The 13,839-nt window shown below is 49.6% G+C and overlaps 1 protein-coding gene across 1 annotated transcript in view; it reads right to left on the reverse strand.

Moving 5' to 3' along the window:
- Nucleotides 1-13,839, reverse strand: part of ZFC3H1 (zinc finger C3H1-type containing) — a 715,283-nt gene that overhangs the window by 305,668 nt on the left and 395,776 nt on the right. Inside the window, exon 22 of the mRNA XM_069228345.1 lies at nucleotides 11,581-11,767. Within this exon, the coding sequence (XP_069084446.1) occupies nucleotides 11,581-11,767 (187 nt within the window). The remainder of the gene's footprint in view (nucleotides 1-11,580; nucleotides 11,768-13,839) is intronic.

Consider the following 13,839-nt stretch of genomic DNA (forward strand, 5'->3'; position numbering starts at 1 on the left):
ATGTGGACACAGGAGACAGCATGCCTGTCAAGAACAAAATCTTCAGACAGTCTGACCATGTTAAGGAAAGCATCAAGGTGGAAGTCCACAAGATGCTGGAATTGGGAGTGATTGAGCGCTCTGACAGCCCCTGGGCTAGCCCAGTGGTCTTAGTCCCCAAACCCCACACCAAAGATGGAAAGAAAGAGATGAGGTTTTGTGTGGACTACAGAGGGCTCAACTCTGTCACCAAGACAGATGCCCACCCAATTCCAAGAGCTGATGAGCTCATTGATAAGTTAGGTGCTGCCAAATTTCTAAGTACCTTTGACTTGACAGCAGGGTACTGGCAAATAAAAATGGCACCTGGAGCAAAAGAAAAGACAGCATTCTCCACACCTGATGGGCATTATCAGTTTACTGTTATGCCCTTTGGTTTAAAGAATGCCCCTGCCACCTTCCAAAGGTTGGTGAATCAAGTCCTTGCTGGCTCGGAGTCCTTTAGCACAGCTTATCTTGATGATATTGCTGTCTTTAGCTCCACCTGGCAGGATCACCTGGTCCACCTGAAGAAGGTTTTGAAGGCTCTGCAATCTGCAGGCCTCTCTATCAAGGCATCCAAATGCCAGATAGGGCAGGGAACTGTGGTTTACTTGGGACACCTTGTAGGTGGAGGCCAAGTTCAGCCACTCCAACCCAAGATCCAGACTATTCTGGACTGGGTAGCTCCAAAAACCCAGACTCAAGTCAGGGCATTCCTTGGCTTGACTGGGTATTACAGGAGGTTTGTGAAGGGATATGGATCCATTGTGACAGCCCTCACTGAACTCACCTCCAAGAAAATGCCCAAGAAAGTGAACTGGACTGTGGAATGCCAACAGGCCTTTGACACCCTGAAAGAAGCAATGTGCTCAGCACCAGTTCTAAAAGCTCCAGATTATTCTAAGCAGTTCATTGTGCAGACTGATGCCTCTGAACATGGGATAGGGGCAGTTTTGTCCCAAACAAATGATGATGGCCTTGACCAGCCTGTTGCTTTCATTAGCAGGAGGTTACTCCCCAGGGAGCAGCGTTGGAGTGCCATTGAGAGGGAGGCCTTTGCTGTGGTTTGGTCCCTGAAGAAGCTGAGACCATACCTCTTTGGGACTCACTTCCTAGTTCAAACTGACCACAGACCTCTCAAATGGCTGATGCAAATGAAAGGTGAAAATCCTAAACTGTTGAGGTGGTCCATCTCCCTACAGGGAATGGACTTTATAGTGGAACACAGACCTGGGACTGCCCATGCCAATGCAGATGGCCTTTCCAGGTTCTTCCACTTAGAAAATGAAGACTCTCTTGGGAAAGGTTAGTCTCATCCTCTTTCGTTTGGGGGGGGGTTGTGTAAGGAAATGCCTCCTTGGCATGGTTGCCCCCTGACTTTTTGCCTTTGCTGATGCTATGTTTACAATTGAAAGTGTGCTGAGGCCTGCTAACCAGGCCCCAGCACCAGTGTTCTTTCCCTAACCTGTACTTTTGTATCCACAATTGGCAGACCCTGGCATCCAGATAAGTCCCTTGTAACTGGTACTTCTAGTACCAAGGGCCCTGATGCCAAGGAAGGTCTCTAAGGGATGCAGCATGTCTTATGCCACCCTGGAGACCTCTCACTCAGCACAGACACACTGCTTGCCAGCTTGTGTGTGCTAGTGAGGACAAAACGAGTAAGTCGACATGGCACTCCCCTCAGGGTGCCATGCCAGCCTCTCACTGCCTATGCAGTATAGGTAAGACACCCCTCTAGCAGGCCTTACAGCCCTAAGGCAGGGTGCACTATACCATAGGTGAGGGTACCAGTGCATGAGCATGGTACCCCTACAGTGTCTAAACAAAACCTTAGACATTGTAAGTGCAGGGTAGCCATAAGAGTATATGGTCTGGGAGTCTGTCAAACACGAACTCCACAGCACCATAATGGCTACACTGAAAACTGGGAAGTTTGGTATCAAACTTCTCAGCACAATAAATGCACACTGATGCCAGTGTACATTTTATTGTAAAATACACCACAGAGGGCACCTTAGAGGTGCCCCCTGAAACTTAACCGACTGTCTGTGTAGGCTGACTAGTTCCAGCAGCCTGCCACACCAGAGACATGTTGCTGGCCCCCTGGGGAGAGTGCCTTTGTCACTCTGAGGCCAGTAACAAAGCCTGCACTGGGTGGAGATGCTAACACCTCCCCCAGGCAGGAGCTGTGACACCTGGCGGTGAGCCTCAAAGGCTCACCCCTTTGTCACAGCCCAGCAGGGCACTCCAGCTTAGTGGAGTTGCCCGCCCCCTCCGGCCACGGCCCCCACTTTTGGCGGCAAGGCTGGAGGGAACAAAGAAAGCAACAAGGAGGAGTCACTGGCCAGTCAGGACAGCCCCTAAGGTGTCCTGAGCTGAGGTGACTCTGACTTTTAGAAATCCTCCATCTTGCAGATGGAGGATTCCCCCAATAGGGTTAGGATTGTGACCCCCTCCCCTTGGGAGGAGGCACAAAGAGGGTGTACCCACCCTCAGGGCTAGTAGCCATTGGCTACTAACCCCCCAGACCTAAACACGCCCTTAAATTTAGTATTTAAGGGCTACCCTGAACCCTAGAAAATTAGATTCCTGCAACTACAAGAAGAAGGACTGCCTAGCTGAAAAACCCCTGCAGAGGAAGACCAGAAGACGACAACTGCCTTGGCTCCAGAAACTCACCGGCCTGTCTCCTGCCTTCCAAAGATCCTGCTCCAGCGACGCCTTCCAAAGGGACCAGCGACCTCGACATCCTCTGAGGACTGCCCCTGCTTCGAAAAGACAAGAAACTCCCGAGGACAGCGGACCTGCTCCAAGAAAGGCTGCAACTTTGTTTCCAGCAGCTTTAAAGAACCCTGCAAGCTCCCCGCAAAAGGCGTGAGACTTGCAACACTGCACCCGGCGACCCCGACTCGGCTGGTGGCGATCCAACACCTCAGGAGGGACCCCAGGACTACTCTAAGACTGTGAGTACAAAAACCTGTCCCCCCTGAGCCCCCACAGCGCCGCCTGCAGAGGGAATCCCGAGGCTTCCCCTGACCGCGACTCTTTGAATCCTAAGTCCCGACACCTGGGAGAGACCCTGCACCCGCAGCCCCCAGGACCTGAAGGACCGGACTTTCACTGGAGGAGTGACCCCCAGGAGTCCCTCTCCCTTGCCCAAGTGGAGGTTTCCCCGAGGAACCCCCCCCTTGCCTGCCTGCAGCGCTGAAGAGATCCCTAGATCTCCCATTGACTTCCATTACAAACCCGACGCTTGTTTCTACACTGCACCCGGCCGCCCCCGCGCTGCTGAGGGTGAAATTTCTGTGTGGACTTGTGTCCCCCCCGGTGCCCTACAAAACCCCCCTGGTCTGCCCTCCGAAGACGCGGGTACTTACCTGCAAGCAGACCGGAACCGGGGCACCCCCTTCTCTCCATTCTAGCCTATGTGTTTTGGGCACCACTTTGAACTCTGCACCTGACCGGCCCTGAGCTGCTGGTGTGGTGACTTTGGGGTTGCTCTGAACCCCCAACGGTGGGCTACCTTGGACCAAGAACTGAACCCTGTAAGTGTCTTACTTACCTGGTTAACTTAACAAATACTTACCTCCCCTAGGAACTGTGAAAATTGCACTAAGTGTCCACTTTTAAAACAGCTATTTGTCAATAACTTGAAAAGTATACATGCAATTTTGATGATTTGAAGTTCCTAAAGTACTTACCTGCAATACCTTTCGAATGAGCTATTACATGTAGAATTTGAACCTGTGGTTCTTAAAATAAACTAAGAAAAGATATTTTTCTATACAAAAACCTATTGGCTGGATTTGTCTCTGAGTGTGTGTACCTCATCTATTGTCTATGTGTATGTACAACAAATGCTTAACACTACTCCTTGGATAAGCCTACTGCTCGACCACACTACCACAAAATAGAGCATTAGTATTATCTATTTTTACCACTATTTTACCTCTAAGGGGAACCCTTGGACTCTGTGCATGCTATTCCTTACTTTGAAATAGCACATACAGAGCCAACTTCCTACAGCAGGCCTCAGCACACTTTCAATTGTAAACATAGCATCAGCAAAGGCAAAAAGTCAGGGGGCAACCATGCCAAGGAGGCATTTCCTTACAGGCAGTGTAGCCAGGAGACTTGCGGCGCTGCCCCACGCCAATTCCTCATAAATGAGCACCTTTGTTTTTTGTGACACCCTTGACCACGCCCCCACACTCACTGACCTTTGGTTTGCTAAACACTGTTTCATATTATTTCCTCACCGTAAAAATGATTTGCAGTGGGCATTGGGGATGTTTATGATTGTCGATGATGAGGAGTACAAAGTTCTAGAAATTTTTGTAAGGAGTGGGTCCTTATGCCTAAAAAACTTTTGACGGGGGTCCCGGCATCAAAAAAGTTTGAAGACCTCTGCTGTAGGGGCATATTGCTCATGCAGCTATGACCTCACCTGTGGTTTAGTGCACCCAGCTTTAGGTCTGTAAGGCCTGCTAGAGGGGTGACTTACCTATGCCACAGGCAGTATTTTGTGTGCATGGCATCCTGAGGGGGATGCCATGTCGACTTTACCTTTTTCTCCCCACCAACACACAATCTGCAATGGCAGTGTGCATGTGTTAGGCGAGGGGGCCCTTAGGGTGGCACAACACATGCTGCAGCCCTTAGGGACCTTCCCTGGTCAAAGGACCCTTGGTACCACTGGTACCTTTTACAAGGGTGTGCCAACTGTGGAAACAATGGTACATTGTAAGGAAATGCCTCCTTGGCATGGTTGCCCCCTGACTTTTTGCCTTTGCTGATGCTATGTTTACAATTGAAAGTGTGCTGAGGCCTGCTAACCAGGCCCCAGCACCAGTGTTCTTTCCCTAACCTGTACTTTTGTATCCACAATTGGCAGACCCTGGCATCCAGATAAGTCCCTTGTAACTGGTACTTCTAGTACCAAGGGCCCTGATGCCAAGGAAGGTCTCTAAGGGCTGCAGCATGTCTTATGCCACCCTGGAGACCTCTCACTCAGCACAGACACACTGCTTGCCAGCTTGTGTGTGCTAGTGAGGACAAAACGAGTAAGTCGACATGGCACTCCCCTCAGGGTGCCATGCCAGCCTCTCACTGCCTATGCAGTATAGGTAAGACACCCCTCTAGCAGGCCTTACAGCCCTAAGGCAGGGTGCACTATACCATAGGTGAGGGTACCAGTGCATGAGCATGGTACCCCTACAGTGTCTAAACAAAACCTTAGACATTGTAAGTGCAGGGTAGCCATAAGAGTATATGGTCTGGGAGTCTGTCAAACACGAACTCCACAGCACCATAATGGCTACACTGAAAACTGGGAAGTTTGGTATCAAACTTCTCAGCACAATAAATGCACACTGATGCCAGTGTACATTTTATTGTAAAATACACCCCAGAGGGCACCTTAGAGGTGCCCCCTGAAACTTAACCGACTATCTGTGTAGGCTGACTAGTTTTAGCAGCCTGCCACAAATCGAGACATGTTGCTGGCCCCATGGGGAGAGTGCCTTTGTCACTCTGAGGCCAGTAACAAAGCCTGCACTGGGTGGAGATGCTAACACCTCCCCCAGGCAGGAATTGTCACACCTGGCGGTGAGCCTCAAAGGCTCACCTCCTTTGTGCCAACCCAGCAGGACACTCCAGCTAGTGGAGTTGCCCGCCCCCTCCGGCCAGGCCCCACTTTTGGCGGCAAGGCCGGAGAAAATAATGAGAATAACAAGGAGGAGTCACTGGCCAGTCAGGACAGCCCCTAAGGTGTCCTGAGCTGAGGTGACTAACTTTTAGAAATCCTCCATCTTGCAGATGGAGGATTCCCCCAATAGGGTTAGGATTGTGACCCCCTCCCCTTGGGAGGAGGCACAAAGAGGGTGTACCCACCCTCAGGGCTAGTAGCCATTGGCTACTAACCCCCCAGACCTAAACACGCCCTTAAATTTAGTATTTAAGGGCTACCCTGAACCCTAGAAAATTAGATTCCTGCAACTACAAGAAGAAGGACTGCCTAGCTGAAAACCCCTGCAGAGGAAGACCAGAAGACGACAACTGCCTTGGCTCCAGAAACTCACCGGCCTGTCTCCTGCCTTCCAAAGATCCTGCTCCAGCGACGCCTTCCAAAGGGACCAGCGACCTCGACATCCTCTGAGGACTGCCCCTGCTTCGAAAAGACAAGAAACTCCCGAGGACAGCGGACCTGCTCCAAGAAAAGCTGCAACTTTGTTTCCAGCAGCTTTAAAGAACCCTGCAAGCTCCCCGCAAGAAGCGTGAGACTTGCAACACTGCACCCGGCGACCCCGACTCGGGTGGTGGCGATCCAACACCTCAGGAGGGACCCCAGGACTACTCTAAGACTGTGAGTACAAAAACCTGTCCCCCCTGAGCCCCCACAGCGCCGCCTGCAGAGGGAAATCCCGAGGCTTCCCCTGACCGCGACTCTTTGAATCCTAAGTCCCGACACCTGGGAGAGACCCTGCACCCGCAGCCCCCAGGACCTGAAGGACCGGACTTTCACTGGAGAAGTGACCCCCAGGAGTCCCTCTCCCTTGCCCAAGTGGAGGTTTCCCCGAGGAACCCCCCCCTTGCCTGCCTGCAGCGCTGAAGAGATCCCGAGATCTCTCATAGACTAACATTGCGAACCCGACGCTTGTTTCTACACTGCACCCGGCCGCCCCCGCGCCACTGAGGGTGAAATTTCTGTGTGGGCTTGTGTCCCCCCCGGTGCCCTACAAAACCCCCCTGGTCTGCCCTCCGAAGACGCGGGTACTTACCTGCAAGCAGACCGGAACCGGGGCACCCCCTTCTCTCCATTCTAGCCTATGTGTTTTGGGCACCACTTTGAACTCTGCACCTGACCGGCCCTGAGCTGCTGGTGTGGTGACTTTGGGGTTGCTCTGAACCTCCAACGGTGGGCTACCTTGGACCAAGAACTGAACCCTGTAAGTGTCTTACTTACCTGGTAAAACTAACAAAAACTTACCTCCCCCAGGAACTGTGAAAATTGCACTAAGTGTCCACTTTTAAAACAGCTATTTGTCAATAACTTGTAAAGTATACATGCAATTTTTATGATTTAAAGTTACTAAAGTACTTACCTGCAATACCTTTCAAATGAGATATTACATGTAGAATTTGAACCTGTGGTTCTTAAAATAAACTAAGAAAAGATATTTTTCTATATAAAAACCTATTGGCTGGATTTGTCTCTGAGTGTGTGTACCTCATTTATTGCCTATGTGTATGTACAACAGATGCTTAACACTACTCCTTGGATAAGCCTTCTGCTCGACCACACTACCACAAAATAGAGCATTAGTATTATCTATTTTTACCACTATTTTACCTCTAAGGGGAACCCTTGGACTCTGTGCATGCTATTCCTTACTTTGAAATAGCACATACAGAGCCAACTTCCTACATACATTTTTAGTGAAAAAACACTGGTGCTGGGGCCTGGTTAGCAGGGTCCCGGCACACTTCTCAGTCAAGTCAGCATCAATATCAGGCAAAAAAGTGGGGGGTATCTCCAACAGGGAGCCATGTTCCTACACTGATGTGTACCAGCCCTCCCCACTAACTCCCCAAAAAATGCAGTGTCTTCAGGTGTTAGAGGTTTAACGGGTAGTTCTCTATGTCAGTATTGGTGTATGTGTGATCATACTGTGACCACAGATCTAAAGCCCCAGGCAAATGTTACATGTCATCACCCGTGTCCTGAATATTTTGGGATGAGAATGGGGACCATTTAGGAGATATTAAATGGATCTCTTGTAATGTTTTGGGGAGAAGGGGTTTGTGGCAGTGGAGGGGTAATTGGTGGAGGAGATTTAAGCAGAGGTGTTTGAATCTCTTGTAGTTCCTTGTCCACTCTTTTCTGTTTAGTTGGAGGATCAGTTGTGTCTAAAGCCTCCTCAGAAGTGGGTGCAGCAGGGGAATGTTTACTCACTGCATGCTGACCCGGCGGGATCTCATGCATTTCAAGAGTCATTTCGGCTTCCAAATCTGAATATTGGACCGAAACCCCCTCTTCTTCAGCAGCTAATGGCTCTTGAATCTCCTGCTCAGCATCCGAAATGATATCTTGGATTCTAAAGAGGTTAGCCGTTTCCTCCAATTTTTGCCTCTGCATTTCGCGTCGAACAGCTCTTCAGTCTAGCTATGTCTTCTTCAACCAGAATGACTGACAAACCTCACAGTCTTCTTGATGTTCCAGCGACAAGCAGATTTCACATACCTGATGGTGATCAGTCCGAGGAAACTTAGTGACACTTCGGAAAGAAAAAAATGGTGTCCGTTCTATCAATCTTCCATTCTCCAGGATGTAGAATGGAGAAAATGACCTTTCGAAGGGGCTTGAACGAAATAAATTCACGTGTATAGTGTTACTTTGATCCCGTCACGCAAGGGAACAAAGAATAGCGTGATCGCAAACAATACCGATGGGTTTGGAGAGGTTTTCCCCAAATCGAAGAGATCTAGGACTGTCCCGGACCGGAGCTCTGAGAGAACCCAACAGGCAGAAGAAAACAATCTAAACATGGAGTCGAGAATCATGCGCATTGCAAGCAAGAGGAAGAGTCACAATGCCTCGTGATTTGAAAGACTTTTCGAACAAAAAAAAAACAAACAAAAAAAATTGCAAACCTTCCAGACCAAACACTAGATGGCAGAAGTATGCAGAGCATGTGTATCTACAGCCATACTTGCCAAAAACATAATGTTACAGTAGTAGCGGACTGAAACTTTCTTGCTTCGTTCTATTGGTTTGAAAAAGTGGTAGTGTTTATAGAGTGAGGAAAGTTGGAGACTCACATTTTCAACCACAGCATGGAGAGCCAAAAATCAAACCAAAATTAGCAACATAATTCAGAGTGATGCTTTCAGGGGATGTTGGACTAGCTAGACCTCTGGCTTCCCAACCCACACAGTCTGGAAGTATAGTATGCTTTGCCACGCAGAGGCTGGGTGGCTTGGTTGCCGTGGTGGCGGGCAGATAAAAATGCAGCTGAAGTCCCTTTTTCTGGCAACAAAAGAAGCGAAAGGAGGACTGGGATTTTTTTGGGGGGAGGGGATGAATACACCCAAGTATCTGGCCATAGTATCCTTGAAGCTCTCCAGTGCTGAGTCCACCTTGCCTCTAACAAGACAAGGGGGACGTTCATAAGCAAAGCTTGGACATCCCCAGAAAAGTCAGTCACCTTCAGCCAGGCAAGGCAACATAAGGCCACCAACGGTGAAAATGCTCTAACTAGCCAGTAGGTCTGTCCAGCCCACATCGGATCATTAACTTAGCTGCATCGCTCAGGTCTTCTATAGCTCAGTAGAGTATGGCCCAGGCCTCCTCTGGGGACCATGGGCCACACATGCGCAACCAAATTCCAAAGTGCATGGCAGTAGTGGCCCAAAAGGTACGTGGTGTTCATGGATGGCAGAGCCAGGCTGGTGGAAGAAAACAGTTTTCTGCCTAAGGTGTCCAGCCTTTTGGATTGCTTATCCAGGGGGATGGTAGGGAATGTGACAAGATTTGCATGGGAAGTGGAGGCTTGGATCACCAAGCTCTCCAGGGTAGGGTGTTCTGTGAGAAAACTGAGGTCCCCTGGGGCAGGGCAGCAGGCAATTGTCCTTTTCACAGGCACCCCTGTGCAGAGCTTGGATGGAGCAGGACGTCCCTAAAGGCTGCATTAAATGGGAGAAGCAGTTCTGAAGTGGTAACTCCTGGCTGAAGCATTTACCAAAATGTTAATCTTGACTGCCACTGAGGGCAGGCTAAGTTCCAGGCCCTTAGCTGCCCTTACCAGCACAGTAAAACGGGATCCCTCCTCCACAGCCACAGTAGTAGAAGAGACCATGCCAGTATTTGAGGAGATGTCCAGTTCACTGGCGAGTGCCAATTCCTCACACCAGTCCATGTTGGGTTCAATGACTGGCATTTTTCAGGCTTCAGTGGCCCTTCCCATTCTTCCCCAAGTCCCAGTACATTGGAATAGGGCTCAGGCTCGGGTCTGGAGGGTATGGCTCAAGTGGGAGTCTGCATCGGGCGACACCGCTCCAGCTCTCTGTCTTACTTGGAGAATGGGGACAGTACTCGGAGCTTCGACATCTGAACCAGCATCAGGGAAGACCAAGGTGGTACTGTTGGCGCCAGTTTGGATTCATCCATGGATTCAAGGGGACAGACTGCTGGCGGGAAACCCGAAGACACAGGGCCAGACAGAGATCCAGCAGGGAAGGGACACCCAGATGAGAGGTGCAAGGCGTCATAAAATTCTCAAAGCTGGGAGGGGGTTGCTCCAGCTCTTGGAAACTTAAGGTGGATAGAACACAGCCTAGGGGAAGACTATACTACAAAGCCAGGCCTCAAGTGATGATGCTCCCTTGTCTCAGTGGATGACTGACAGAAGTGGAATAGCCAAAGACCTCTTCGACTTCTCACTCTTCTCCTTGTAGGACTTACCAGAGTTGGACAAATATTAATGTGATGAAGATCAATAGCTCTGCAACCGATCCCAGGACATTACTCTCGCCCAGGATTGAGACCGTCGCAGTGACGTACGTCAAACAGCAAGGAGCTTGAGGGATCGCACCCTCAAGGCCTTATGGTGAGGCAATTGGCACAGGTCTTGTGGACATGGTCATAACATCGGAGGCAGAGGAGGTGTTGGTCCATCACTGTCATTTGCCAGTGACTGGCATCTAGGGGCTTGAACCCATCCATCCATCCAAAAGAACTTTGAAAAAAGTTGAAAAGGGGTCAATCAAAAAAAAGTGGCTGGGGGTAGCTCTCTCCATCTCTGCACTGACCGGCGTGAAAAGAAATAAAATTACACCAGTGTGCTAGGGTGATGCTTATATAGGCACCACACACTTAACTTGCAGCGGGGACGACGTCATATGGAAATAAACACCTACCTGAGTGCAGGGGTACCAATAACTAAAAATTTCCGCATCCAGTCTGATGCTTGGGGATAATTCTAAGGTAAGGAATCTGCAGCTAGAAGTCTATTAGATTGTGGTTGCACTTGGGGCCGAATGTAATGGGGGTATGCGCCATGCCCCTTTCTCATTACCAATCACACGGTCTTGTTGTGTTGGTCATCTTGTCGTTCCTCAGTGGTTTTCAGCATTTTCTATGTGTTCTCTTATTCCTACTAGTCATCACCAACGTTCTTCCCTGGACTGTGAAATTCAGTGGAAAAACAAAACAAAAAACCTTTATGCAACTTTGGAGCTTTCCCCTACTTTCAGACCCAACGACTGAAAAATTAACCTGAAAATGGCAACAGTGTTGAGGGATTTTCAGGGCATACAACTGATGTCATATGAGGGGTTTAAACACAAACAGTTGAATAAGCACAAGTGCAAGGGGGGTGGGGGGTGTCAGGGGGAGAGGAATAAACTGACTTCAAGTTGACTTTCCGGCCTCAACTACTAAATGGCAGAATAATGCACAGCATAAAAATCCAGATAAGATTCACACAGCAAAGCTTTTTTTGTTGAATGATTAACTTTATCAATACGACTAGTTAAACATTTTATTTTTATGCTTACTGTCCACCAGAGTTTATATGAGGGAGAATATTCCACAGCTGTTTCACACATCTCTTGCACTTCCTCCTTGGCTCCTCTCTTGGAAAATAGCTTTAGATAGTGACACCAAATTTCAGTATTCTCTCTATTATGTTCCAACGCTCGAGCCAAAACATTTAAAGTTGAGTCCAAACGCTCCGATGCAGTTCTACAATGAAGTAAGAAAAGTAAGGTTAGCAGTTAAATCATAACTAGTTAATCAGTTTATGATTGACTTGCTGTAGGAAGTTGGCTCTGTATGTGCTATTTCAAAGTAAGGAATAGCATGCACAGAGTCCAAGGGTTCCCCTTAGAGGTAAAATAGTGGTAAAAATAGATAATACTAATGCTCTATTTTGTGGTAGTGTGGTCGAGCAGTAGGCTTATCCAAGGAGTAGTGTTAAGCATTTGTTGTACATACACAGACAATAAATGAGGTACACACACTCAGAGACAAATCCAGCCAATAGGTTTTGTTATAGAAAAATATCTTTTCTTAGTTTATTTTAAGAACCACAGGTTCAAATTTAACATGTAATATCTTGTTTGAAAGGTATTGCAGGTAAGTACATTAGGAACTTTGAATCATTTCAATTGCATGTATACTTTTCAAGTTATTTACAAATAGCTGTTTCAAAAGTGGACACTTAGTGCAATTTTCACAGTTCCTGGGGGAGGTAAGTTTTTGTTAGTTTTACCAGGTAAGTAAGACACTTACAGGGTTCAGTTCTTGGTCCAAGGTAGCCCACCGTTGGGGGTTCAGAGCAACCCCAAAGTCACCACACCAGCAGCTCAGGGCCGGTCAGGTGCAGAGTTCAAAGTGGTGCCCAAAACGCATAGGCTAGAATGGAGAGAAGGGGGTGCCCCGGTTCCAGTCTGCTTGCAGGTAAGTACCCGCGTCTTCGGAGGGCAGACCAGGGGGGTTTTGTAGGGCACCGGGGGGGACACAAGCCCACACAGAAATTTCACCCTCAGCAGCGCGGGGGCGGCCGGGTGCAGTGTAGAAACAAGCGTCGGGTTTTCAATGTTAGTCTATGAGAGATCAAGGGATCTCTTCAGCGCTGCAGGCAGGCAAGGGGGGGCTTCCTCGGGGAAACCTCCACTTGGGCAAGGGAGAGGGACTCCTGGGGGTCACTTCTGCAGTGAAAGTCCGGTCCTTCAGGTCCTGGGGGCTGCGGGTGCAGGGTCTTTTCCAGGCGTCGGGACTTAGGTTTCAGAGAGTCGCGGTCAGGGGAAGCCTCGGGATTCCCTCTGCAGGCGGCGCTGTGGGGGCTCAGGGGGGACAGGTTTTGGTACTCACAGTCGTAGAGTAGTCCGGGGGTCCTCCCTGAGGTGTTGGTTCTCCACCAGCCGAGTCGGGGTCGCCGGGTGCAGTGTTGCAAGTCTCACGCTTCTTGCGGGGAGTTGCAGGGTTCTTTAAAGCTGCTTCTTGGAACAAAGTTGCAGTCTTTTTGGAGCAGGTCCGCTGTCCTCGGGAGTTTCTTGTCGTCGTCGAAGCAGAGCAGTCCTCAGAGGATTCAGAGGTCGCTGGTCCCTTTGGAAGGCGTCGCTGGAGCAGAGTTCTTTGGAAGGCAGGAGCCAGGCCGGTGAGTTTCTGGAGCCAAGGCAGTTGTTGTCTTCTGGTCTTCCTCTGCAGGGGTTTTCAGATGGGCAGTCCTTCTTCTTGTTGTTGCAGGAATCTAATTTTCTAGGGTTCAGGGTAGCCCTTAAATACTAAATTTAAGGGCGTGTTTAGGTCTGGGGGGTTAGTAGCCAATGGCTACTAGCCCTTAGGGTGGGTACACCCTCTTTGTGCCTCCTCCCAAGGGGAGGGGGTCACAATCCTAACCCTATTGGGGGAATCCTCCATCTGCAAGATGGAGGATTTCTAAAGGTTAGAGTCACCTCAGCTCAGGACACCTTAGGGGCTGTCCTGACTGGCCAGTGACTCCTCCTTGTTGCTTTCTTTGTTCCCCCCAGCCTTGCCGCCAAAAGTGGGGGCCGGGGGCGGGCAACTCCACTAAGCTGGAGTGCCCTGCTGGGCTGTGACAAAGGGGTGAGCCTTTGAGGCTCACCGCCAGGTGTCACAGCTCCTGCCTGGGGGAGGTGTTAGCATCTCCACCCAGTGCAGGCTTTGTTACTGGCCTCAGAGTGACAAAGGCACTCTCCCCATGGGGCCAGCAACATGTCTCTAGTGTGGCAGGCTGCTGGAACTAGTCAGCCTACACAGACAGTCGGTTAAGTTTCAGGGGGCACCTCTAA

This window comes from Pleurodeles waltl, chromosome 4_1, assembly GCF_031143425.1.
Source record: "Pleurodeles waltl isolate 20211129_DDA chromosome 4_1, aPleWal1.hap1.20221129, whole genome shotgun sequence".
In the NCBI taxonomy this organism is placed as follows: Eukaryota; Metazoa; Chordata; class Amphibia; order Caudata; family Salamandridae; genus Pleurodeles; species Pleurodeles waltl.